Below are 24,452 nucleotides of genomic sequence, written 5' to 3'. Positions count from 1 at the left end.
AGGAAACGCGGCTCTCCCCCGGCCCCGGAGCAGGGCACGCGGCCTCTGCACAAGGGGCGGAGACGCTCCAGGAAACCGGGCGCCCAGGGCCGGCAACCTGGCCGATGCCCCCCTGGCGGGGGCTCCCCTAGGACCGCGCGGGGCGGAGGGGCGGGGCGCGCAGGGGGGCGGGCGCTCCCGGCGGGACCAATGGGCGGACAGGAACCGCCAGGTCCGTGTTGCGTCATTGCGGCGGGGGGCGGGGCTGAGGACTGGACTGGGGGGATGGGACCGGGAGGCGGGCCTGGGGGCGGGCCTGGGGGCGGGGCCTGGGGGCGGGGCCTGGGGGGCGGGTCCTGAGCGTGTCGCCGGAGCCCCCCGGCCGCGGCCCTGCTGCAGTTCTCCCCGAGCCCAGCCCCGCTCACTGCCTGCCGCCCGCCGCCGTGCTCGCTGCTCGCCAGCATGTCCTTCGTTCCCGTGGCCGAGCATTCCGACTTCCCCATCCACAACTTGCCCTACGGAGTCTTCTCCACCAAAGACAACGTGAGCAGCCGCGCTTCGGCCTCCGGGCACCAGGAGGGAGGGCAGGGGACCCCCCTCAGCCGCCCCCCAGCCCCTCCGCCTCTCCGCAGCCGGCCCAGGCCTTCGCGCCTCGCAGATGGTCGGCCGTCCTTTCCTGGCCGCACGCCTCTGGCCGAGACCCCTGGTGCCCTTTGGCGTTCGGTTCCCGTCCCCTGCTCCTGGGAGTGGATGAAGCGGGCTGGGGGGCCGTGGAGGACAAGGAATTCCTCCCGGGGAGCCATTCGCGGGTCCGGACTTCCTGGCGGTGCACCTCAGCTTCTGCAGGGTCGTTTGGGACCTCAGTGCACGGTGCAGTGCAGCCTCCCCCCTCGGACAAGCAGACAAGCACGACTGTGGTTACTGAGAACCTGAAACGCTCAGCCATGCTGCCCGTTCCAAAGCTGCGGGGCCTCTTTCCCCTGAGACACCAGGTTGTGGCGGCTCTCCACTTCCCGGGTTAAACCCTAACCCTAGAACCCTGAAACCTGGATTCACCCCGGTAATTTCAGCAACTTAAAGGGACACGCACATTTCCTGGCGGTGAATCTGTGGGATCTGAGACGTGCAGTTGCCTGCAGCTGAAATTCTTCCAAGTTAGTTGTGTGCTCCCTGGCTTTCCCTTGCTGATCAGAAGCAGTCCTTTGAGGGCAGGGAATTTGTTGCTTACTAAGTGTAGTCTGATTGATCAAGAAATCTTTGAACACTGGGGGTTTATCAGCAAATACATAATAGAAATGTCCCTAGGTGGGAGAAGCAGATTCCCTTGGATTTGTGTATATTGTGTATGTGTATATATATATATATATATATTTCTTTTTTTTTCTTGGATTTCTGCTCTTAGCTTTAAAGGAAAACTCCTGATTCATCTCAGTGAACCATGGAACCCCGGAATCTGCTTGCACCCAGCAGTGTACAGGAAGTGTTTGCTGAATGGGGCTGCTGGCCGTGGGCCTTTTCCTGGAAGTTGGGTCTCTTTCTATGCAGTTGGTCATTGCCCCCAAGTGGCTGACCTTTGGTAGGCCTGCCTGTGCCAAGTGCCCTGTTCTAGAAGAGTACACCTGTGATTTCACAACTGACCAGCCCTGACCAGATGTTGCAAGTACCCACAAAGTTAATACTCAGTCCCCAGAGGGACAAAAGACAAGATATGTTGAACCATAACCTGCATTAGCCAACCACCCTCTGCTGCAGAGCCTTCTCTGCACTTTGTCCTCATTATATGTGCCCTCCCCTTTCCTGGGAGCAAAATCAATGAGAAGGGACTGCTTGCAAGGGGCAGGTCCATCCTGGTAGGGTGCCCTGACTTGTTTTTCCAGATGAATCAGGAATTAATGTCCCTTAGGGTATGGCTGGAAGCCTTCAGATACCCCACGCGGCTGTTTTCATATGAGAATGCACAGAGATGGCAATCAGGGACGACTGGGAGAAAAATCTCTTCCGTTGCTTTCTGATGAGAGTAGGGGAGATGGTTGCCTTGGCTTTCTAGAAGTGGGGGTGACCTCATCTCAAGCTACCACTGCGAGGGTTGCACGTTCCAAGGGTTGCATAGCAAGGCTTCCCCATCTCCCGTGCCTGCCACCAACCCTTTATAATTTGGGTTGAACAACAGCTAATCAATCCAGCCATAACTTCATCCATTCTGTTATTCAGTGTATCCTTAAAAACCCCAAGTCTGGGCTAGACCCGAGGCTGGGAGTTGGGATCAAAGACACACGAGGTGACATTGCTCGTGAGCTAGTAGAGTGTGTAATGGCACGCTCCGTGAAGGCCGGGATGGTCGCCTCTAAGTGGGAACTGCGTTAGTCTGGAGCGGACTCGCTGGGTGCCTCGTTAAAGCCCCTGCCGTCCGGGCCTGCCTCTGCTGCCTTGTCCTCTGCCTCTTTCCAGCCATACTGGCTGCCTTTCCATTTCTGGAACATGCTAAGAGCAGTTTGCTGCCTCAGGGACTTAGCACGGGTTGATTCTTGTGTCTGGAACGCTCTTCCTTTTATTCTTTGCATGCTTGATTCAGCTTAAATGTCACCTCAGACAGACGTCTTTCCCTTCAACTCCCTCTCTGAATGGGAGCCTCATTCATCCTGGCCACACTTCTGGTCCATCCTTGTACCCTGCTGTTTCTTTTTGCCTCTCGAGTGCATGAACCAAGTTGTTCTTCTCTATCCCCAGTGCCTTAGCAGCCTTGGTGTGCTGCTGGTACACAGTGGATGCTCAGTAAATGTTTGTTGTATGAATGAATATCTACCTTATGTCTATTCTTGTGATAAGAGACTTACAGATATTGAGTTCTCATGACCTGCCATTGTTTTATTGTCCCCATTTTACAGATGAGGAAGCTGAAGCTCAGGAAGGCTAAGAATCATGCTCCAGGTCTCAGCCAGTAGAGCAGATTTGGAGCTGGAATCCATATCCATCAGCTCCCAAACCTGGGAGCTGGGTGAAACTTTCCTTTGGGTAACTTTATATCAGATATGACTAAACATGATAAAGCAGAGACAATGCACATTAATTCTCTTAAAGTTAGACCAATGAGCTCTCTCTTCTTAGTTTCATCTCCCTCAAATTAGAGATGGGAATTGATGGCCTGGAGAGGACCAGGGACTTGCCCAAGGTGATAGGGTGGGGAATGGCAGAACAAGCTGGGAGCCCAAGCACCCTGGTTCCCAGCTGTGAGCTCTTCTCATCTGGCACTGAAGAAAATAACTCTTGAGGTTTAAAGAAGAGAGACTTGTTCTCCCAAACTGTGTTTCAAGGGTTCTTGGCACAAGGGCAGAACTTACCATCGATGCTTCTAGGCTTCGTTTGCAGCTGAGGAAGCAGGCAGCCGCAGCTTGTAACAGGTTCTTCGGGGTTTCTGGGCGGCAGTGGCTCCCTCTTGCCTTCAGCTGGGTATGGAGATGAGGGTCAGGGAAATGTTCATGGGTCTGCCCTGCACTTCCCCTGAGTAGGCGACCACTTGGGCCCAGCTGGCCCAGCCCTTTGCTCTCATAACAGTTACCGTTTTCCAGAAGAGGAGCCCGAGGTCCAGGGAGTTAGAAATGGAGCTGGAACGAGTAGCCAGTCTCACCAAGCACCCTCCTCCAGGGCCCAGGGCCTCAGGGCTAGGTGAAAGGTTTGGCTTCAGTTTAACTCCTAGAGCCAGGAACTGGTGTGCACGAAGAGAGAGTTCGCCCATCTCTTCTCAGGCTGCCGACGTGAGCGGCCAATGGAATAATCCCACGCTGAAGCTCCCTGCAACTGAAATGGCAAAGAAACAGGCCAGTTCAGGAGAGCTGGAAGCCCGCCTCAGCATAGAGCTCGTGGAGATCCATTCCACAAACATGCCCTTAGGGTCTTGCTTTGCCGAGCAAATTCAGGGCCTTGGGGACAAAGACAAAGCTTTGCCAATATTGAAAATATCTTAATAATCAGAGCTGACACACTGGGATTTTATGGGGCAGAAAGAAACTTCTGCACCATCTGAGCAGTCTCGCTTCCTGCTCCCTCTTAACCTGAGCATAATGGAGCTCATTAATCCAAGCCACCTGGCCTTCAGCACCAGGCATGGGGCCCTCACTGTTCTGCCTGCAAAGGAATTGCCCTTTACAAAGCTTAGGTTACACCTGAAAAATAAGCCAGCTGCCTGGTAAAGCTGTGGCCACCTCACTGCTGCAGGTGTTTAAGCGATGCCTGGGGAATCATCAGAGGCTCCTTTCCAGCTGGGGACTTTTTCTGTTTCTTACACAGTGGGGTGGACTAGGCTGCCCACTCCCTTACTAGTCCATGAGGTCGTGTTTCAGGGTATTTACTTATTTGCCATTCAGCAGACAAAGAATGACAAAAAGCTTTTTTTCTTTATGACCCGGAAACAGGATGGCACCAGGTTCTGTCTGGACAGAGAACACAGGGACAATTTTAGCTCAGTGGAAAGAGGAGAGAACTGGAGCAGAATGCTGAGAAATCAACCCCCCAGTCTACTTTACATAGAGGATCCTATAAAGAGGGAGCGATGGGTTTTCTTTTTTCTTTATTCCAGTGTTTTTGGGAAACAATTAGAGCAGTTGTAGGTTTACAGAAAAATCACGCATAAGTACAGAATTCCCGTATACCTTCCCACCTAAAGTTTCCCCATTATTAACATTGTGCATTAGTGTATTTTTGTTACAATTGATGAAGGAATACTAGTATTAATAATACTATTAACTATAGTCCACGATTTACATTAGGGTTTATTCTTTGTGTTGTATGATTCTATGTTTTTTGTTTAATTTTTATTCTAGTAACCTGTAGACAACCTAGTTTCCCATTTTAACCGCCGTCAAATATTCAGTTCAGTGGTGTTAATTGCATTCTCCATATGTGCTACCATCACCACTCATCCGTTACCGAAACCTTTCCATCACCCCACACAAAAATTCTGTGCCTATTAAGCTTTAACACCCCATTCCCTGCCCCTGGTAACCTGTTTTCTAGTTTTTAACTCTATGAATTTGCACATTCTAATTAGTTCATGTTAGTGCGATCATACGATATTTGTCCTTTTGTATCTGGCTAATTTCATTCAATATGATGCCTTCAGGGTTCAACCATGTTGTTGCATGTATCAGAACTTCATTCCTTTTGATAGCTGAATAATATTCTGTTGTATGTGTATGTGACATTTTGTTTATCCATTCCTTTTTTTGATGGATACTTGGGTTGTTTCCGTCTTTTAGCAATTGTGAATAATGCCTCTTTGAACATTGGTGTGCACACATCTCCTTGAGTCCCTGCTTTCAGTTATTTCAGGTATATCTAGAACTGGAATGACTGGATCGTAAGGTAATTCTTTACAGGCCTACTTCAGAGATCGTTGCAGGTTTTGTTCCAGACGACAGCAATAAAGTGAATATCGTAATAAAGCAATTCACATGAATATTTTGGTTTCCCAGTGCATTTAAAAGTTATGTTCACACTATACTGTAGTATATACTGTATCTATTAAGTGTGCAATAGCAGTATGTCTAAAAAAACAATGTATACACTCTAATAAAAAATAGGTTATTGCTAAGAAATGCTGACCATCATCTGAACCTTCAGCAGGGTGAGTATTTTCCTGGAAGAGGGTCTTGCCTCCATGCTGATGGCTGCTCCCTGATCCGGGTGGTGGTCGATGAAGGTTGGGGTGGTTGTGGCAATTTCTTAAAATATGACAATGATGTTTGCCATATTGGTTGATTTTCCTTTCACAAAAGATTTCTCTGTAGCATGTGATGCTGTTTGACAGCATTTTCCCCACAGCAAACTTCTTTCAAAATGGGAGCCAATCCTCTCAAACCCTGCTACTGCTTTATCAACTAAGTTTATATGATATTCTAAATGCCTTAATGTCATTTCAGCAATGTTCACTCCATCTTCACTGGGAGTACATTCCATCTCAAGAAACCACTTTCTTTGCTCATCCATAAGAAGCATCTCCTCATCCATTCAAGTTCCATCATGAGATGGCAGCAGTGCAGTCACATCTTCAGGCTCCACTCTGGTTCTAGTTCTCCTGCTGTGTCTTCCACATTTTGTAATTATTTCATCCATTGAAGTCTTGAACCTCTCAAAGTCATCTGTGAGAGTTGGAGTCAACTTCTTCCAAACTCCTTTTAATGTTGATATTTTGACCTCCTCCCATGAATCATGAATGCTCTTAATGGTATCCAGAATGGTGAATCCTTTCTGGAAGGTTTTCCATTTACTTTGCCTAGATCCATCAGAGGACTCACTATCAATGACAGCTATGGTCTTACAAAATGTATTTCTTAAATAATAAGACTGGAAGTTAAAATTAGGAATCCATAGGCTGATGAGTGAATGTTGTGTTAGCAATCATGAGGACAGCATTCATCTCAGGCACCTCTCCATCGGAGCTCTTGGGTAACCAGGTGCATTGTCAATGAGAAGTCTCAACAGTGGGATTAAAATATTCAGTAAACCACATTGTAAACAGATGTGCTGTCATCTAGGCTGTGTTGTTCTATTTATAGAGCACAGGCAGAGTTGATTTTAGCATCATTCTTAAGGGCCTTGGGATTTTCAGAATAGTAAAGGAGCACTGGCGTCAAATTAAAGTCACCAGCTGCATTAGCCCCCAGTAAGAGAGTCGGCTGTCGTTTGACACTTTGAAGCCAGGCACTGACTTCTCCTTAGCTATGAAAGTTCTAAATGGCATCTCCCTCCAATAGGAGGATGTTTCATAGACACTGAAAATCTGTTGTTAGTGTAGCCACCTTCATCAATTGTCTTAGCTAGAACTTCTGGACCACTTGCTGGAGCTTCTACATCAGTCCATGCTGCTTCATCTGGCACATTTTTGTTTTGGAGATGGCTTCTTTCCTTATACCTCATGGGTCAACCAATACTAGCTTCACACTTTTTTTCTGCAGTTTTCTCACCTTTCTCAGCCTTCGTAGAGGACAGTTCAGGCTCTGGATTAGGTTTGGTTTAAGGGACTGTTGTGGCTGTTTTGATCTTCTATCGGACCACAAAAACATTCTCCATATCATCAATAAAGCTGTTTTGCTTTCTTATCATTCATATGTTTACTGGAGTAGCACTTTTAATTTCCTTCAAGAACTTTTCCTTTGCATTTGGCTAAATGTCATTTACAACTTGGCTAAATGTCACTGGAGGCCTAGATTTCAGTGTATCTCAGTTTTCAACATGCCTTCCTCACTAAGCTAGCTTAATCATTTCTAGGTTTTGATTTAAAGTGAGAAATGTGTGTCTCTTCTTTTCACTTGAACACTTAGAGGCCATTGTAGGGTTATTAATTGGCCTAATTTCAATATTGTCTCTCAGGGAAAAGGGAGGCCTGAGGAGAGGAGGGAAAAGAGATGGGGTGGGGGGTCAGTTGGTGGAGCAGTCAGTCACATACGACATTTATTAAGTTCTCTGTCTTATATGTGTGTGGTTCAAGGTGCCCCAAATTACAATGAAAACCTAACAGATCACAGATGAGCATGACAGATACAACAATTACGAAAATATTGTAAGAATTACCAAGATGTGACATAGAGACATGAAGTGAACACATGCTGCTGGAAAAATGGTGCCAATAGACTTGGTCAAGCCTATCGATGTGTAAAAGGCAATATCTGTGAAGCACAAGAAAGCAAAGCACAATAAAATGAGGGATACCTGTACTTAAATTTCTGAGGAACTGCAAAATGTTTTCAATAGTAGTGGCACCATTTTACACTCCCATCAACGATGAATGTGTGTTCCTATTTCTATACATCCTCTCTAATACTTATATTCTTTCTTTTTTTTTTATAGTAGCCATTCTAATGGGTGTGAAGTGGTATCTCATTGTAGTTTTGATTTGCATTTCCTTATTGGCCAATGATGTTGACCATTTTTTCATATATTTGGCCATTTATTCCAATTACTCCAATATCTTGTTTAGGGAAATGTCTGTCCAAGTCTTTTGCCCATTTTGAAAAATTGGGTTGTTGTCTTTTCATTGTTGAGTTATAGCATTTCTTTGTGTAATCTTGATATTAAACCCTTACCAGATTTGTGTCTTCCAAATATTTTCTCCCATTGTGCTGGTTATCTTTTTACTTTCTTGATAAAGTCCTTTGATGCACAGAGGCTTTTAATTTTGATGAAGTCCAATGATCTATTTTTTTTTCTTTTGTTCCCCATGCCTTTGGTATAAAGTCTAAGAGACCATAGCCTACCACAGGTCTTGAAGATATTTCCTTATATTTTCTTCTAGGCATTTTATAGTTTTTGTCTATATTTAAGTCTTTGATCCACTTTGAGTTTATTTTTTATGTGGTATGAGGTAAGGGTCTGCCTTCATTCTTTTGCATATGGATGTCCAGTTTTCCCATTACCTTTAGTTGAAGAGACTATTTTCCCCCATTCAGTGTACTCGGGCATCCTGTTTGAAAATCAATTGGTCATAGATGTAAGGATTTATTTCTGAATTCTCAATTAAACTTCATTGGTCTGTGTGTCTGTCCTTATGCCATTACCTTATTGTTTTGTTTACTGTGGCTTTATAAGTTTTAAAATTGGGAAGTATGAGTCCTCCAACTTTGTTCTTTCTTTTCAAGATGGTTTTGGCTAGTCAGGCCCCTACCCTTCCTTATGATTTTTTTTTAACTTTTTTTTATTGTGTAGTATGACATATATACAAAACAAAAGAAATAAAAAAGCAATAGTTTTCAAAACACTCTTCAACAAGTAGTTACAGGACAGATCCCAGAGTTTGTCATGGGCTACCATACTATCCTCTCCTATTTTTCCTACTAGCTGATCCAGAATATAGGAGGCTAGAGGGCTTAAATATTTTTTTTATCATCACTTGCCTTTGATTCCTATCTTTTGGAGTGTTTTTTTTTAATCAGAAAAGGATGCTGAATTTTGTCGAAAGCTGTTTCAGCATCAATTGAGATGATCATGTGACTTTTTCCTTTCAATTTGCTAATGTGCTATATTACAGCAATTGATTTTCTTGTGTTGAACCATCCTTGCATTCCTGGTATAAACCCCATTTGGTCATGGTGTATAATTAATGTGCTGTTGGATTCGATTTGCTAATATTTTATTGGGAATTTTTGCATCTATGTTCATTAGGGAGCTTGGCCTATAGTTTTCCTTTCTTATAGCTTCTTTACCCAGTTTTGGTCTTAAAATGGTATTAGCTTCATAAAATGAGTTAGGTAGAGTTCCTTTATCCTCAATTTTTTTTGAAAAGTTTGAGCAGGATTGGTGTTAGTTCTTTCTGGAATGTTTGATAGAATTTCCCTGTGATGCCATCTGGCCCTGGGCTTTTCTTTGTAAGAAGATTTTTGATGACTGAGTGAATCTCTTTACTTGTGATTGGTTTGTTGAGATCTTCTATTTCTTCCTGAATTAGTGTAGCTTGTTTGTGTGTCTCCAGGAATTTGTCCATTTCATCTAAGTTGTCTAGTTTGTTGGTATATATTTGTTCTTGGTATCCTGTTATGATTTCTTCAGGGTCTGTGGTAATGCACCCCTTCTCATTTTTTATTTTGTTTATTTTCATCCTCTCTCTTTTCTTCTTTGTCAGTCTTCCTAGTGGACCATCAATTTTATTGATTTTCTCAAAGAACCAGCTTTAGGTTTTATTGATTCTTTCTATTGTTCTTTTGTTCTTCCGCTCATTTATCTCTGCTTTAATCTTTGTTATTTCTCTTCTCCTATTTGCTTTGGGGTTAGTTTGCTGTTCTCTCTCAAGTTCCTCCAGGTTTGCTGTTAAGTCCTCCATTTTCGCTCTTTCTTACTTTTTAATATAGGCATTTAAGGCAATAAATTTCCCTCTCAGCACAGCCTTTGCTGCATCTCAGAAGTTCTGATAAGTTGTATTCTCATTTTTGTTCATTTCCAGATAGCTACTGATTTCTCTAGCAATTTCTTCTTTCACCCACTGATTGTTTAAGAGTGTGTTATTTAATCTCCATATATTTGTGAGTGTTCTCATTCTTTGGTGGTTGTTGAGATCCAGCTTCATCCCATTGTGATCAGAGAAAGTGCTTTGAATAATTTCAATATTTAAAAAATTTTTAAAGCTCTATTTTGTGCCCCAGCATATGATCTATCCTGGGTGATGTTCCATGAGCACTAGAGAAGAATGTATAACTTTGTGCTTGGTGGTGCCATGACCTATATAGGTCTGTTAGGTCTATTTCATTTATCAAGCTATTCAACTTCTCTGTTTCCTTGTTGATCTTCTGTCTGGTTGTTCTGTCTGTAGAGGAGAGTGGTATATTGAAGTCTCCAACTATTATTGTTGAACCATCTATTGCTCCCTTCAGTTTTGCCAATGCCTGTCTCATGTACTTTGGAGCTTGATTGGGAGCACAAACATTTATGATTGTTATTTCTTCTTGGTGAATTGACCCTTTAATTAGTATATAGTGTCCTCCTTTTCTCTAATGATGTCTTTACATTTGTATAGCTACTCCTGCTTTCTTTTGGTTTCAACTTGCATGGAAAATCTTTTTCCATCCTTTCGCTTTCAGTCTATTTGTATCCTTGTGTCTAAGATGAGTCTCTTGTAAACAGCATATAGCTGGATTATGTTTCTTAATCCATTCTGCTGATCTGTATCTTTTAATTGGTAAGTTTAGTCCATTAACATTCAAAGTTATTGAGCAAAAATAACTTTGAAAATGAAAATAGCTTTTGTCATAACAAAAAAGGCATTTCTTGATTCTACCATCTTATCTTTTAAATTTTATTTGTCAGATCTATATATTCTTTTCCCTCTTTCTCTTTTACATTCTTTAAATTGACCTAAGTGGTACTCTTCAATTCTGTGCCCTCCTCCAGACCTTCCTCTCCTGTCTTTTTTGTTTCAGCCGACAGAACTCCTTTTAGTTATTTCTTGTAGGGCCGGTCTCTTGTTGACAAATTCTTTCAGGACTTTTTTGACTATGAAAACTTTACTCTCTCCCTCAGTTTTGAAGGACAATTTGGCTGGGTACAGAATTCTTGGCTGGAAGTCTTTCTCTTCCAGGATCTTGAATATATCATACCACTGCCTTCTCACTTCCAGGGTGCTAGTTGAGTAGTCTGAATTCAGTCTTATTTGGTTTCCCTTGTATGTAGTAGATTGTTTTTCTCTTGCTGCTTTCAGGATTTTCTCCTTCTCTTCATCATTTGACAGACTAATTAGTGTGTGCCTTGGGGAAGGCCTATTTGGATTTATTCTGTTTGGAGTTCTTTGGGCTTCTTTGACTTGTATATTTATGTCTTTTATGAAGGTTGGGAAGTTTTCCCCCATTGTATCCTCTCTTCCTAGCCCTTTACTCCTCTCTTCCTAGCCCTTTACTCCTTCTTCTCCTTCTGGGTCACCAATGATTCTTATATTTGTGTGCTTTGTTTTGTCTATCATTTCCCTGAGTTCCCATTCAATTTTTTCCATCTTTTTTGCCATTTGCTGCTTTGAGTCTTTGAAGTCAATTATCCTATCCTCTATATCACTTATTCTTTCTTCTGTCTCTTCAAATCTGGAGTTGTGTGCCTCTAGTATGTTTTCTATTTGGTCAACAGAGTCTAATTTCTGCTATTTTTCTATTCTTTCAAATTCCTCTTTGTGCTCTTCTACTGTCTTCTTGATCTCCTTATGTCACTTGCTATCCCACTTATTTATTAAGTAGAGTTGTATGAACATCTTTGATTAGTTTTTCCAACATCTATGTCTCCTCTGGTGTTTTAATTTGGTCATCAGGCAGGGCTCTATCTGTCTGCATTGTGATATGCTTAGTGATCTGCAGCTGTCTTTGTGGCATGGAAATATCTTGATTGATTTACTTTGGGAGTTGATTTCTTTCTGTAGTCTAAGGCCTTGTGTTTGCGGGATGGTTGTGGAGCAGGGAGCAGGGCATGGGGTGGAGCACTCAATGCGGTGATTTGTTTCAGGGCAGGTATGGGTGCAGGTTGGGGATTTTATGCTGATGCTTGTGAACATGGGCACCCAGTGCCAGGGAGGATGTAGCTGTGCAGGTGCACCAGCTGGGGTGTAACCCTGGTGTGTGCTAGTCTAAGGCACAGGGCTGTTTGTGTGCATGTGTAGAGCTGTGGCAGCAGGTTGGCGTTGTGCCTTCATGGATTGGGGGCATCTGTGACCGTATGCACAGGTCGGCACTTTCTCAGAGCTGGGAAGTGGGGCTGAGGGCTGTGCGCATACGCGGTTCTAGGACTGCTGTAAAGGGCGATTCCCAGAGCTGAATGACGTGGGCCTGTGCACATGCGTGGGCCTGGGAGTGCCATAAACAGATGCGCTGAGCTCAGGGAGGGTGGGTGAGGCTGTGTGACACTATGGGGGGTTGGGGGTAGTCTAGGTATGGAGGTTAGTGCCCACAGCCTTTATGCGCTGGTAACAGCCTGCAGAGAACAGGGAGGGGAAGGTAGTGCTCAGGAGGGGTGCAGGAGAGGTGGACTGGGCTGCACTTGGGGTGGGGGTGGGGGGCAGGTACGTGCACTGGGGGCTGGTGGGGTGGGGGCGCCTGGAGCGTGGGGAGTGGGAGTAGGGGACAGGGTTCAGGTGTATGGGGTGTGGGGTGAGTCGCCGGTCACGGGGCTGCACTGGTGAGGGTAGCGGCGCCCCAGGAACACAGCCTGGCTTACTTCCTATGCCTGCGTTCCCGTCCGTGCACTCCCGTGGGCTCCGTGCCCCCGCGTCAGGCTCCAGCTTTCTGCCTCTCAGTTCCTCGGCCTCTGCATCCAGGGCTGCCCCATGTGGTGCAGAAGCTTCTCCAGGTCAGTTGCCCTCCTGTCCCTTCTAACTTTTCCGTGGAGCAGGGCTCATCTCGAGCTGCTCTGGTCAGCCATCACTATTTGATTTTTGTAAGTCTCATACCTCTTTGTCTCTACATTCTCTCATAACTGCCTACTTTCATATTCATTTGATTTTTTGTAATGTACTATTTTGAATACCTTCTCATTTCATACTGTGTATTCTTTCCAGATCTTTTCTTTGGGTTTACCATGGGGCTTCAATGTAACATCTTAAGTCTATTACAATAAGGTTTGATTTGATACTAACTCCACTTCAATACACACTTCCTATACCCCTCCACCCCTCCCACTTTTTGTTGTACTTGTTACAAATTATCTCTTTATACATTGTGTTTCTAAAACCATAGATTTTATCGTTACTTTTTATGCTTTTGCATTTTAGAACTTGTAAGAAGTTAAAAGTGGAGTTATTTACTAAAAACACAATACAATAGTACTGACATTTACAGTTACCCATGGGCTTATCTTTACCAGAAATCTTTATGCTGCTTTGATCTATTGTCTAATGTCCTTTCCTTTCAATTGGAAGAACTCCCTTTAGCATTGCTTGTAAGGGAGGGCTAGTGGTGACACTTTTGTTTAACCGGGAGTGTCTTAATCTCTCTTTCATTTTGAAAGGCATTCTCATTGGATATAAAATTCTTGGTTGGCAGCTCTTCTCTCTTGGTACTTTAAATATTTCATCCTATTGCCTTCTTGCCTTTATGGTTCCTGATGAGAAATTGGCGCTCAATCTTACTTTGTCTCCCTTGTACATGACACATTGCTTTTCTCTTGCAGCTTTCAGAATTCTTGCATTATCTTTGGCATTTGACAGTGTGATTATAATGTGTCTGGTCCTGGTTCTCTTTGAGTTTAACCTCTTTGGGGTTCACTTTCTTCTTGAATATGTTTTTCTTGCCTTTCATTACATTGGAAAGTTTTCTGCCATTATTTCTTAGAATGTTCCTTTTGCTCCTTTCTCTCTTTCTTCCCTTTCTAAGACACCAAAAATGCATAGATTGATATGCTTCACGATGTCCCACAGATCTGGCAGGCTTTGTTTGCTTTTCTTCATTTTTTTTTCTGCTCCCTAGCCTGAATAATCTCAATTGTCTTAGTTTGGCGCTCACTGATTATTTGTTTTGCCAGCTCTAAGAAACTTAATAGCAAATTTTTAAATTTCTGGTATTGTGGTCTTTCCAGTATTTCTGTTTGGTTCCTTTTTATAGTTTCTACCTCGTTATTGAGAGCCACATTTTGTTCACTTACTGTTTCCCTGATTTCCTTTATTTCTTTGTGTTTTCCTTTAGCTCTTCAGCACATTTAAGACCATTTTTATGTTAGCATTTTTTATTACATATAATATAAAACATATATACAAAAAGCAATAAATTTCCAACTACATTTCAGCAAATAATTATGGAACAGATTTTAAAAGTTGATGTGGGTTACAGTTCCAAGATTATTTGGTTTTTCTTCTAACTGCTCTGAGACACTGGAGACCAACAGAAATATCGATATAATAATTTAACAGTCATACTCATTTGTTAAATCCTATCTTCTCTGTTATATTCCTCTTTCTCTTTAAATACCATATATACATAAAAGCAATACATTTCAAAGCACATCACAACAAATAGTTGTAGAACAGATTTCAGAGTTTTGTATGGGTAACAATTCCACTATTTTAGGCTTTTATTTCTAGCTGCTCTAAAGTACTGGAGGCTGAAAGAAATATCAATGTAATGATTCGGCACTCATACTCATACAGATTTGTTAAATCCAATCTTCTCTTTTTAACTCCACCATCATCTTTGCTCTTTCTCCCACTCTTTAGGGGTATTTGGTCTATGCCCATTTTAACTTTTTCATGTTGGAAAGGGCTATTGATATTATGGGATGGGGGATGGAACTGTTGATAATTCTGGAGAGGCTGGCCCCTCTGCATTTCAGGATTTATCTGGCCCAGGGACTTATCTGGAGGTTATAGATTTTAGAGAGTTACCCTAGTGCATGCAACCTTTGTAGAATCTTATATAATGCCATAGGTATTGTTTAGGATTGTCAGGAATGGTTTTGGTTGTGGTTTGGCAAGTTATGATAAGGATAAGACCACTTTTAAATTTTTTTAGTATATCTAAAGTCTGATTTCCTTCATTGATAGTTTCTGATGTTTTATCTTGCTCCTTTTGATGGATCATCATTTCCTGTTTCTTGGTTTACCTTGTAATCTTTTGTATACTATACATTTTATTATTTTGAAATGGAATTTTAAAATATTAAAATGGAATTTAGTCTTTGAACTTTCCATTCCTTGGTTTGTATCCAGTTAGATTTCCTTGAGTGCCAGGAAACACCAAATGAACGCAGAACAAACAAAGAAAAAACCAAAAAAAGCCACTTTTCATGGTCTTTGCAAATTTGGCTCTGTTTTGGCAGGTGCTTTCTTTAAAAAATTAGCTCTCCTATTGAGAAGATCAGCTGAGTGCAGTGTCCTCACTGCCTTTTCTGAGATCTCTTTCCCTGGGCATGGGCTTATGGCCTTAAGAATTCCCCTGTTTACAGGGTTCTGAATGCCCCCTCTAATCCCTATGAAATGGACCCCATCCCCCCATCCACACATGCACTAAGTGCTCTGTTTTATGTCTTGAAGTTAGTGATCCTTTGCCTCTGGAAGCTTCAATTCGATTCTCTTACATGCAGTGAAAATTCTGACACAGCCGGCTAGAGCTGAGTGCCCTGGCCCAGTCCTTTGCAGTGTCGCTCTGTGGATGGGCCCCGACACACAGCACCTCGTATGCACACGGTGGTCACTCTGCACCACCCAGAACTGGGCCTGGGGCCCAGAATAAGGGTGCAGGCTGGCTTCACTTTGCACGGGGAGTGGGTGGATGATGGACTACCAAGGGCACCACAAATTTTACCTTTTTAAAGTTGTGTTTTCTTGGTTTGGTGCTCCAGTCACTGCAACCTTTCACTGGTTACTGCAGCTCTGAGGAAGTTGGCTCTGTCAGTTTTTGCCAGTTGTTCAAGGATTCTTTGGGGAGACAGGACCCTAGAGCATCTTATGTCTCTCATGTGGTCAACCCGAAACCCCATGTTCCTTAAATAGATGGTGTCCCATGGAAATGCGCCAAGCCCTCCCCCAGGGCTTTCCCTGTGCTGATCACATGTCCTTCCCCCAGCCAAGACCGAGGATCGGCGTGGCGATCGGCCAGCAGATTCTGGACGTCAGTGCCATTAGGCACCTCTTCACCGGGCCCGTCCTCTCCGAGCACCAGCATGCCTTTGATCAGGTAGGACATGGTGACATGGCATAGCTCTGGTTGCAGTGCCATTTCTTGCAAATGCCTTCAAGAAAATGCTCTTTGCCTTCCATTCTTGCCTTCTCTGAAACTAGATGCACAAAGGACCTGTACTTCAGGTCCTCAGCTACAGGCTGGGATGAAGGGACACAGGGCCCCAAGTACGCGCTTGGTGCCGCCATTTAGAAGTCAGCCTGTGTGCATGTACTTGTTGGATGACTATGGATTTTCTTCTCTGTAAATGGTGAGGCACTTTGATGTGAATTTTCCCATTCCATGGGCCAGCAAGGAGAGTAATATTCATTGAGCACTTACCATGTGCCAGGCACTGTGCCAGGAACTTGACACACATCCTCTCCTTTAATCTTTACAATGACCCTCTAAGGAGGAACCATCATCCTCAGTAGTTGAGTGAAGACCTGAGCATCTGAAATGAGACACGATTCCTCCAGGCTCACACAGCGAGAACAGTGGAGCTGGGCTGGAAGTCTGACATTTGGAATCTTTGAGTGCTTCTTCTGCTACACCTCACTTGCTAGGAGATCCCTTTTTAACATGCATGAAGGGCATCAGCTTAGGCCGTGAGACCCGGTGCAGACTGCAGCCATATAGCCATCCTCACCTGTACGCCAGACCAAGTTTAGTGGGGGGAGCTGTCATGGATAGTAGCTCTCGGGCCTTGGTTATTATGTGCAAGTTCAGGAAGAGACGAAGCCCCATCACAGAAGGCGGTTGCCTTCCCCAGCTTAATAAACAGAAGACAAAACTGAGAACTGAGGCCCTGAGAGTTGGCATGAAGTAGAGGTAGGTGCCATGGGTCCCAGCAGGCTGGCTTCCCACCAGGCTTTCCTAGGCTTGATCTTTCTCTCTGCTTTTCTCCTAGCCAACTCTCAACAGCTTCATGGGCCTGGGTCAGGCTGCCTGGAAGGAGGCGAGAGCGTTCTTGCAGAACTTACTGTCTGCCAGCGAAGCCAGGCTCAGAGACGATGTAGAGCTTCGGAAGCGGTGAGGAGCACGTGGAGATTAGTGGGGAGGAGGGAGCACGGGAGGGGGCACATCAAGGGCGTGAGGATAGGGTAGTGGTCAGGGCCATTCTAAGTCACAGCTTGGCCGCCTTGGCCCGGCTGAATCAGACCCGCCTCCATCCAGCCCCCGCCTGGGCTGTGTGTTGGTGCTGGTTCTGGTGTGCACTGGGCTTCGCTCTGTGCCTAGACTGGAGCTGCCCAGGCCCACTGGCCCACCCGCCCACTTATGCTATTCCTCATTACGGCCCCCTGTCCCTTGCCTGGTTTCTAGAGTAGGCGTAAGCTGAGGCCTTTCCTGGAGTAGAACACAGAGGTGGAGAAGAGTGGACTTAGCTCCAGCGTGAGCGTCCTCCCTGGCCTGGCCTCGTGTGGCCTGGAGCAGTGTCCAGTGGAGGGTTTTGAGCAGGATTCTGGGGATGGCCTGGTTTGAGCCTGCAGGTGGGTGGCCAGGGTAGGGACCCCGATTTCCCAGTTGCTTGACCTTGAAGCCCCCGGTTCTGTGTTTCAGGGCATTCGTCTCCCAGGACTCTGCCACCATGCACCTCCCAGCCAGCATTGGTGAGTTGAGTCTGCTGAGACTCACTGCAGAAGCAGCTCCCTGGGCACGGTGCCTGGTTCGGGGGAGGGAATGAAGAAATGCTTCAGGGGCCCTGGAGCGTTTCTGCCTCATCGCTCGGCATGCGGCATCCAGGCCTGGCCTCCACTCAGGCCGTGTCTGAAGGCCAGAGCTCGCCGATGGGGTTGCAGACAGCTTCCAGCTGCTGCACAGCTCCCTGCACAGCACAGCACTCTCTTTTCCCAGGAGGCTCTGAGCTCAGTCCAGAGTCAGGGGTTGTGAGGAAAGAGGCCGGAGAGCAGTGAAGGGCCTCGTTTGAGCATTTGTCTGATGGGAGTTTCAATTAGGAAGCTGGAGTTGTTGAAACTCTGAGTCTGAAGCAGAGAGAGGCTTGGCCCCCCATCCTTGTCCAGCAGCCCCAGGAGGGGGCCTTGCCTGGGCACAGGGGTGCGGAGAGGCTGGCTGACCCTGCCAGGCCCCTCGGCAGGACGGGACTCGGCCCAGCCGCTGCTTTGGCGTTCTTCCTGCTGGCTGTGCCCCGGTTTTTGGGTCCAGGTCCTGGGTCAGCCCCTGGAAGCTCTACTTGTGGATAACTGACCGACAAGAGAGAGGCAGACCCGTGGCCGTGTTTGCTGCGTCTCGCCTAAGGGTTTAAGGCTTAGAAACAGTTGGAATGCTGTGCCTGCCCCACAGCGTAAGTTAAATCCTGAGCATGTAACGAATCACTTGCCATCTACTACTCCACATCCACGGGCTCCCTGACAAAGGAGCTTTCCTGCTCCCTTTTATCTCTGCACTCATTTCCTTTCTCTCAGAGCAGCTTCCTTTCCTCTACTGGTTTCCAACCCCCCCCCCCCCCCCCCCTTTTCCTTCTATTATTTATTTATTTTTATTCCATATGTTTTACTCATCTGTCCATAAGGTAGATAAAAGGAGCCTCAGACACAAGGTTTTCACAACCACACAGTCACCTTGTGAAAGCTGTATCATTATTCAATCATCTTCAAGAAACATGGCTACTGGAACACAGCTCCACATTTTCAGGCGGTTCCCTCCAGCCTCTCCATTACATCTTGACTAAAAAGGTGATATCTATATAATGCATAAGAATAACCTCCAGGATAACCTCTCAACTCTGTTTGAAATCTCTCAGCCATTGACACTTTATTTTGTCTCATTTTGCTTTTCTCCCTTTTGGTTGAGAAGGTTTTCTCAATCCCTTGATGCTGAGTCTCAGCTCATTTTAGGATTTCTGTCCCATGTTGCCAGGAAGGTCCACACCCCTGGGAGTCATGTCCCACGTAGAGAGGGGAAAGGCAGTGAGAGTTTGTTTGTTGTGTTGGCTGAGAGAGAGAGGACACATCTGAGCAACAAAAGAGGTTTTGTGGGGGTGGCTCTTCGGCCTAATTTTAAGTAGGCTTAGCCTATCCTTTGTTATCCTTATCCTATGGGATAAGTTTCATAGGAACAAACTCCAAGACTGGGGACTCAGCCTATTGCTTTGGTTGTCCCCATTGCTTGTAAGAATATCAGGAATTCTCCACTTGGGGAAGTTGAATTTTCCCCCTTTCTCGCCATTCCCCCAAGAGGACTTTGCAAATACTTTTTTATTCACTGCTCAAATCGTTCTGGGATTTATTGGGGCATCACTCTGGACAAACCTATAAAATCTCATGCCCTACTCAAGGTTCCTTGTACTTATGGTGTTCAGTTAAGCTGTGCACATAAGTTATATTAGGAAATGCACTTTTCCAACCCCTTTTAAGTGCTCATAATAAGCTCATACATATATAATGGACAAACAAAAACAAGAACAAATCAAGGAGGCAGACATTGTAAAAACTTCTTTACTTGGTGGAGTGCTCTGAAATGCTGTGATGCCTCTGCTCTGGGCGCTCAAAACAAACCGGTTTTCAGTTTCAAGATCTGAAATTCGTGAACACAAGATGAGACCTGGACTCTGCCCTGAAGGGGACGCAGCCTAGTGAAGGAGTGGACAGGCATGTCCATAACCGGCGCACCTGGGCTGTTGAAGTTTGCACCGTGGCGTGCAGCGGAGGGGCTGGGGGGAAGAGCCGGCCGGCTGGAGAGAGCAGGGATGGCTTCGTGGAGGAGGGAGTCCCCAGGATTTGGGGACCGAGAGGCAGGGGGAGGTCGGCCTGGGTGCAGGCACAGCTGAAGCAGCGACCCGGCAAGGAGAGCCTGTGGGCGCTGAGGAAGAGCCCACAGTGAGCAAGCCCGCGGGGGCAGCCCCGAAGGGCAGAGGGGTCAGCCTCGTAACGTCTAAACTTCACTGTGTGTTCAGAAAAGCGTCGGCTCCTTAACTCTTCTTTGTTTCTCTTTGGCAGTTTAAAAACAGGAGCTTTAGATGGGCTGCTTTGCGCGGCGCTTGCTGCTGTTGCAGCCGGAAAAGCGGCAGGCACCGGGCTTCGGGACGGCGAGGTCTCCCGGCCCTGCCCGCAGCGCTTTCTTCCTCGTCCGCGTGGCCCTGGCCTGGACTGCCCTGCGCCCCTTCCCCAGGCCCCGGGCCGTGCTGCACCTCTTCCGTCTTTCTTCCTCCGCAGGGGACTACACGGACTTCTATTCCTCGCGGCAGCATGCAACAAACGTCGGAGTCATGTTCAGGGGCGAAGAGAACGCGCTCATGCCCAACTGGTATGTTTGCACCAGAAGTTTGCCTCAGCTGAAAGCCTGCGCTTCCACTTTTAGCAGCGCGTTGGTCTCCAGGGGTTAAAGTAAACCCAGGAGAAAGGCCAGCAAGCATCACGGAGTCACGACTCTGGAAACGAAATAGAAACTGGCTTTGGCTTCTGGCCTCAGCTCAGCCCTAGATGTGCTGTATGATCATGGGCAAGTCACTTAACCTCTCTGAGCTTCAGCTACTTCTTCTACAGAGCAGGGATTAGAGTGAGAGCCTTTGGCATCCCTGAGATCCTTCCGGACGCTTTTGTTTCTAACACACATGCTATTCTCTTGGCAAGTCGTAAAGCCTAGCATTCTTCATCCTTAGGATTTCCTGATGAATGAGAATCTTCCTGCTTGTCCTGTGCTGTGTAGTTCTCAAAATCAATCCTGCCACTTTATTTGACCCTCACAGCCATAACTGTGAGTCGTGTTTTATGGGAAAGAAAACAGGCTCAGAGAAGGGTGAATGTGCCCGAGGACGAGAGGTCTGCTTATCTCCTAATCCTAGGCCAGGGCCATTGCCTGGAGCCCAGGAACCAGAGCCGTGGCCCTGCCTACCCTCTGGACGGAAGAGTCAGAGGAGGGGGCTGGTGCTTCCTACAAGCAGTGTCGGGGGAAGGTGTCGGCTGGAACAAAGTTGAAGGAAAATGGGAAAAGAAAGCCAGGGGAGGGCCCAGAGAGGTTAAGCACCAAGGCCAAGGTTGCAGAACCAGGGTGGGGCGAGGGGGCGGTGAATCTGGGGTCAGCACCCGGTCTCTGTCCTCCCACTTGAGGTGGGTGAATGCCAAAGGCTCTGACCCCCTGCAGGCCCCAGGGAGTCTGGCCTGTCTGTCCCGTGTCCTTGGCGATGCTGTCTCAGTGGACAGTCCCGCATTAGGAGCTGACTGTCAGGTAGGGGTCAGTACCTGAGTAGCCAGAGGCCAAGGGCAGCAGGAAGGGAGGAGAACCCAGGCCAGAGAAATGGGTCCTTAACTGTGTCTGAAGCCAGCTGGGAAAGCCTGGTCTTCCCTGCCCTACCTCCTTCTGCAGAATAGGCGCAAACAGACCTACCCTAGCAAAGTTAACCCAGTGTGACGCACGGCCATGCGTTTTAAACTTAATGTACATATATTTTATTATGAAGTTAACAGGCTTTTTGTAATTCAAACACTACAGAACACTGTAGGAAGTATATAAAGGGGAGCATTTGAATGCACACACATTTTGGTCCTCAGTCTCATTTTTGTGTGCCTGTGCTATAGAAGTAAAGTCTCCATGTGTTACTGTCCCAGCGCAAGGATGTTTTTCGTAGCAGTGTTTCTAGCAACCCAACGCTGGAAGTACGCTGAGCAAACTAGGTGGCTTAAAACAACACAAATTTATTTTCTTACAGTTTGGGAGGCTGGAAGTCCAAAATCAGTTTCACTGGGCTAAAGTCACGGCGTTGGCAGGGCTGGCTCCCCCGCAGGCTCCCCTGGAGGTTCACCCCCTGCATTTGTCAAGCTGCTGGAGGTCACGTGCAGTCCTTGGCACTTGACCCCTTCCTTGCGTCACTCCAACCTCTTGCTTCTGTCCTTACGGCTCCTCCTTCCTCCTTTGGCCTTGCCGTGCTCTTGTAAGCACCTTGGGATTACATTTAGGGACCACCTAGATAATCCAGGGCACTTATCTCCCCATCTCACGAGCCTTAACTTGATGCCACCTGCACGTTCCTTTTGCCATTCGCGGGTTCTGGGCATCAGGGCGTGGCCATCCTTTGGGGGGTGTTATTCTGTCCTCCCCCAACCCCCAGACATACATCCGTATTGGTAGCATGTGCCTGGGAGAGAGAGAGTGTAGTGGACGCCAAACCAGAGCGGCCCTCCTCAAGGGGCGGCTGAACGGAGAAACAATACAATGTTCCCTTTTCCCATCTCTGTTGTTTCCGTTATTGAACGTAACACACTTGCATATATTTATTTCATGATATAAGCCAATCAATAAAGGGGAGTAAAAGGGGACAAAAGAGAAATTCTGTGCCCCAACCCACTCACCAGAGGCGACCACTTTGAACAATATTTTGATATGTTGTTACCCAACTTTTCTTGAAGTTATACACACACATAGTTTATTTCTTTCCTTAGCGGAATGAGGCTATGTTATATGTATTTTTCTGCAAGTTGCTTTTTTCACTTTAATTTTGTGTTGATCTCTCTGTATGTAAGTGAATGTAAATCTGTCAGACTTTTGTAAAATATGTTTTGAATAGGTAATACAAGAAAAACACTCACTAAAATACCATTTATAGAAAAAGATCCAAAATACACTATACAGTAGTAAAAGTGGAAATCAGGGGAATGAAGGAAACCACATTTCATTTGGTGGTTCCCCCTGGGGGGGAGGGGGAGGAAGGGAAAGAGGGAGACAAAGAGATCCAGGAGGGCGCATTTAAACGGATAAGTAAATTTTTATTTCTTAAGCTCATTGGTGGTCTGTGATTAATTGTGCTATTTTATCTTTTTTGGCATAAATAGGGTGAAATACCTTTTCAAACATTTAAGAAATTAAAAGCACCCAGAAAGAGCCAATACATGTCTGTGGTTCATAAATTGAAAAGGTGCTTAGAGGTAAACAGAGCGAGAAAAGTCAGACTCCCCCCGTCGCCCACCACCTGTGTCCTCCTCCAGTGGCAGTCCTGCTATCAGCTTCTTACATACTCTTTAGAGTTATTCTTGCATAACCTCTGCCAGTTTTCTTGGTTTCTTTTCCAGATTGTTCATTGCCAGTGTGTAGAAACACCACCGCTTTTTGGGTACTGGTTTTGGACGCTGCCGCTGTGCTCAATTCCTTTATCAGATCGTTTGCCCCATTGTATGAGGTGGCGAGTGGGCGACCGCGGAAGCAGCTGTCCCGGGCAGTCAGCAGACCTGGGGCTGAGTCCCAGCAGTACCACCTCTGGGCCGGGCGGTCTCAGACAACCCACTTACGGCCTCAGGGCCCCCGCTTGCTCAGCGATGGCTAATGATGCCTGCAGTGCAGGACTTTTGTGGCCATTACATTAAACGAGAAACCGTATGAAAGCGCCTGGCGTGGTGCCGGCACCTGCTAAGTGCTGCATTTTAGGAGCTCTTACTGTTTCCTGCTCCTAGAGTACTGGCATCAGCGCCACACTGGTGCTGGAGAAAAGGCTGGGAGGAAGCTTGACTGTTCCCCACCCTTTATCCTTAGGTGCCTTCTGAGTTTTGAACCACGTACGTGTGTTGATTCTTACTCTTTGTTTTTGACCTTAAAAAGCTTTAAACTTCATTTTGCAACCCGCAGCAGTGTTGATGCCCCGTGTTCTCTCGCCTTCCTTTGCCAGGCTGCACTTACCAGTGGGTTACCACGGCCGCGCCTCTTCCGTCGTGGTCTCTGGCACCCCCATCCGAAGGCCCATGGGGCAGATGAGACCCGATGACTGTAAGTGGCCCCGAGCCCAGTTCTTTGGCTCCATGCCTGTGCACGCCACAGCCAGGTGCTCCTAACAGCCCTTTCCCTGGTGCTTTTCCAGCTAAGCCTCCTGTGTATGGTGCCTCCAAACTCCTGGATATCGAGTTGGAAATGGTAAGCCGTGCCCAGTGTCCTGTTCACACGTGCAAAGTTATGGCGGCAGAACTCTCTGGAATGTCTGTGCTGGGCCACGAGCTGTTCACCCATCTTTAGCCACTGAAGTGCATCTCTGGCTGTTGCTGCTGGGGTTTCAGGCCCCCTTACACTGGTGGCTGAGCACACAGCCTCAGAAGTGCGGTCAGGGCTGCATTTAATATAAAAAGGATTGTGATGATATAGAGATAGCAGTTTCCATTTTTAAATATGCAGGTCAGCAGTATTAATTACATGCACAGTGCTGTGCTGCCGTCCCCATCGTCCATTACCAAAAGGTCTTCATGACCCCGAGCAGAAACTCTGCCCATTCGGCAATAGCCTCCCCACCGCCCCCCTCCAGCCCTTGGTACCGTCGCATCTACTTGTCGTCTCTGTGAACTTGCTTATGCTAGGTATTTCACATTAGGGCAATTTCACGATATTTTTATTTTGTGTCTGGCTCTTTCCACTTAGCATAATGTTTTTGAGACTCAT

The 24,452-nt window shown here is 46.2% G+C and overlaps 1 protein-coding gene across 4 annotated transcripts in view; it reads left to right on the top strand.

The window, feature by feature from the left end:
* Positions 1-336: 336 nt before the first annotated feature.
* The window catches only part of FAH (fumarylacetoacetate hydrolase), a 53,210-nt gene continuing 29,094 nt past the window's right edge, over positions 337-24,452 (top strand). For all 4 annotated transcript variants that reach the window (XM_077128527.1, XM_077128524.1, XM_077128525.1 and 1 more), the window contains exons 1-7: positions 337-522; positions 15,990-16,100; positions 16,993-17,114; positions 17,643-17,692; positions 20,255-20,345; positions 23,695-23,792; positions 23,884-23,936. In XM_077128527.1, the coding sequence (XP_076984642.1) occupies positions 442-522; positions 15,990-16,100; positions 16,993-17,114; positions 17,643-17,692; positions 20,255-20,345; positions 23,695-23,792; positions 23,884-23,936 (606 nt within the window). In that variant the 5' untranslated portion in view covers positions 337-441. The remainder of the gene's footprint in view (positions 523-15,989; positions 16,101-16,992; positions 17,115-17,642; positions 17,693-20,254; positions 20,346-23,694; positions 23,793-23,883; positions 23,937-24,452) is intronic.

This window comes from Tamandua tetradactyla, chromosome 14 (assembly GCF_023851605.1).
Source record: "Tamandua tetradactyla isolate mTamTet1 chromosome 14, mTamTet1.pri, whole genome shotgun sequence".
Lineage (NCBI taxonomy): Eukaryota > Metazoa > Chordata > Mammalia > Pilosa > Myrmecophagidae > Tamandua > Tamandua tetradactyla.
This window is presented reverse-complemented; position numbering and strand designations above follow the sequence as displayed.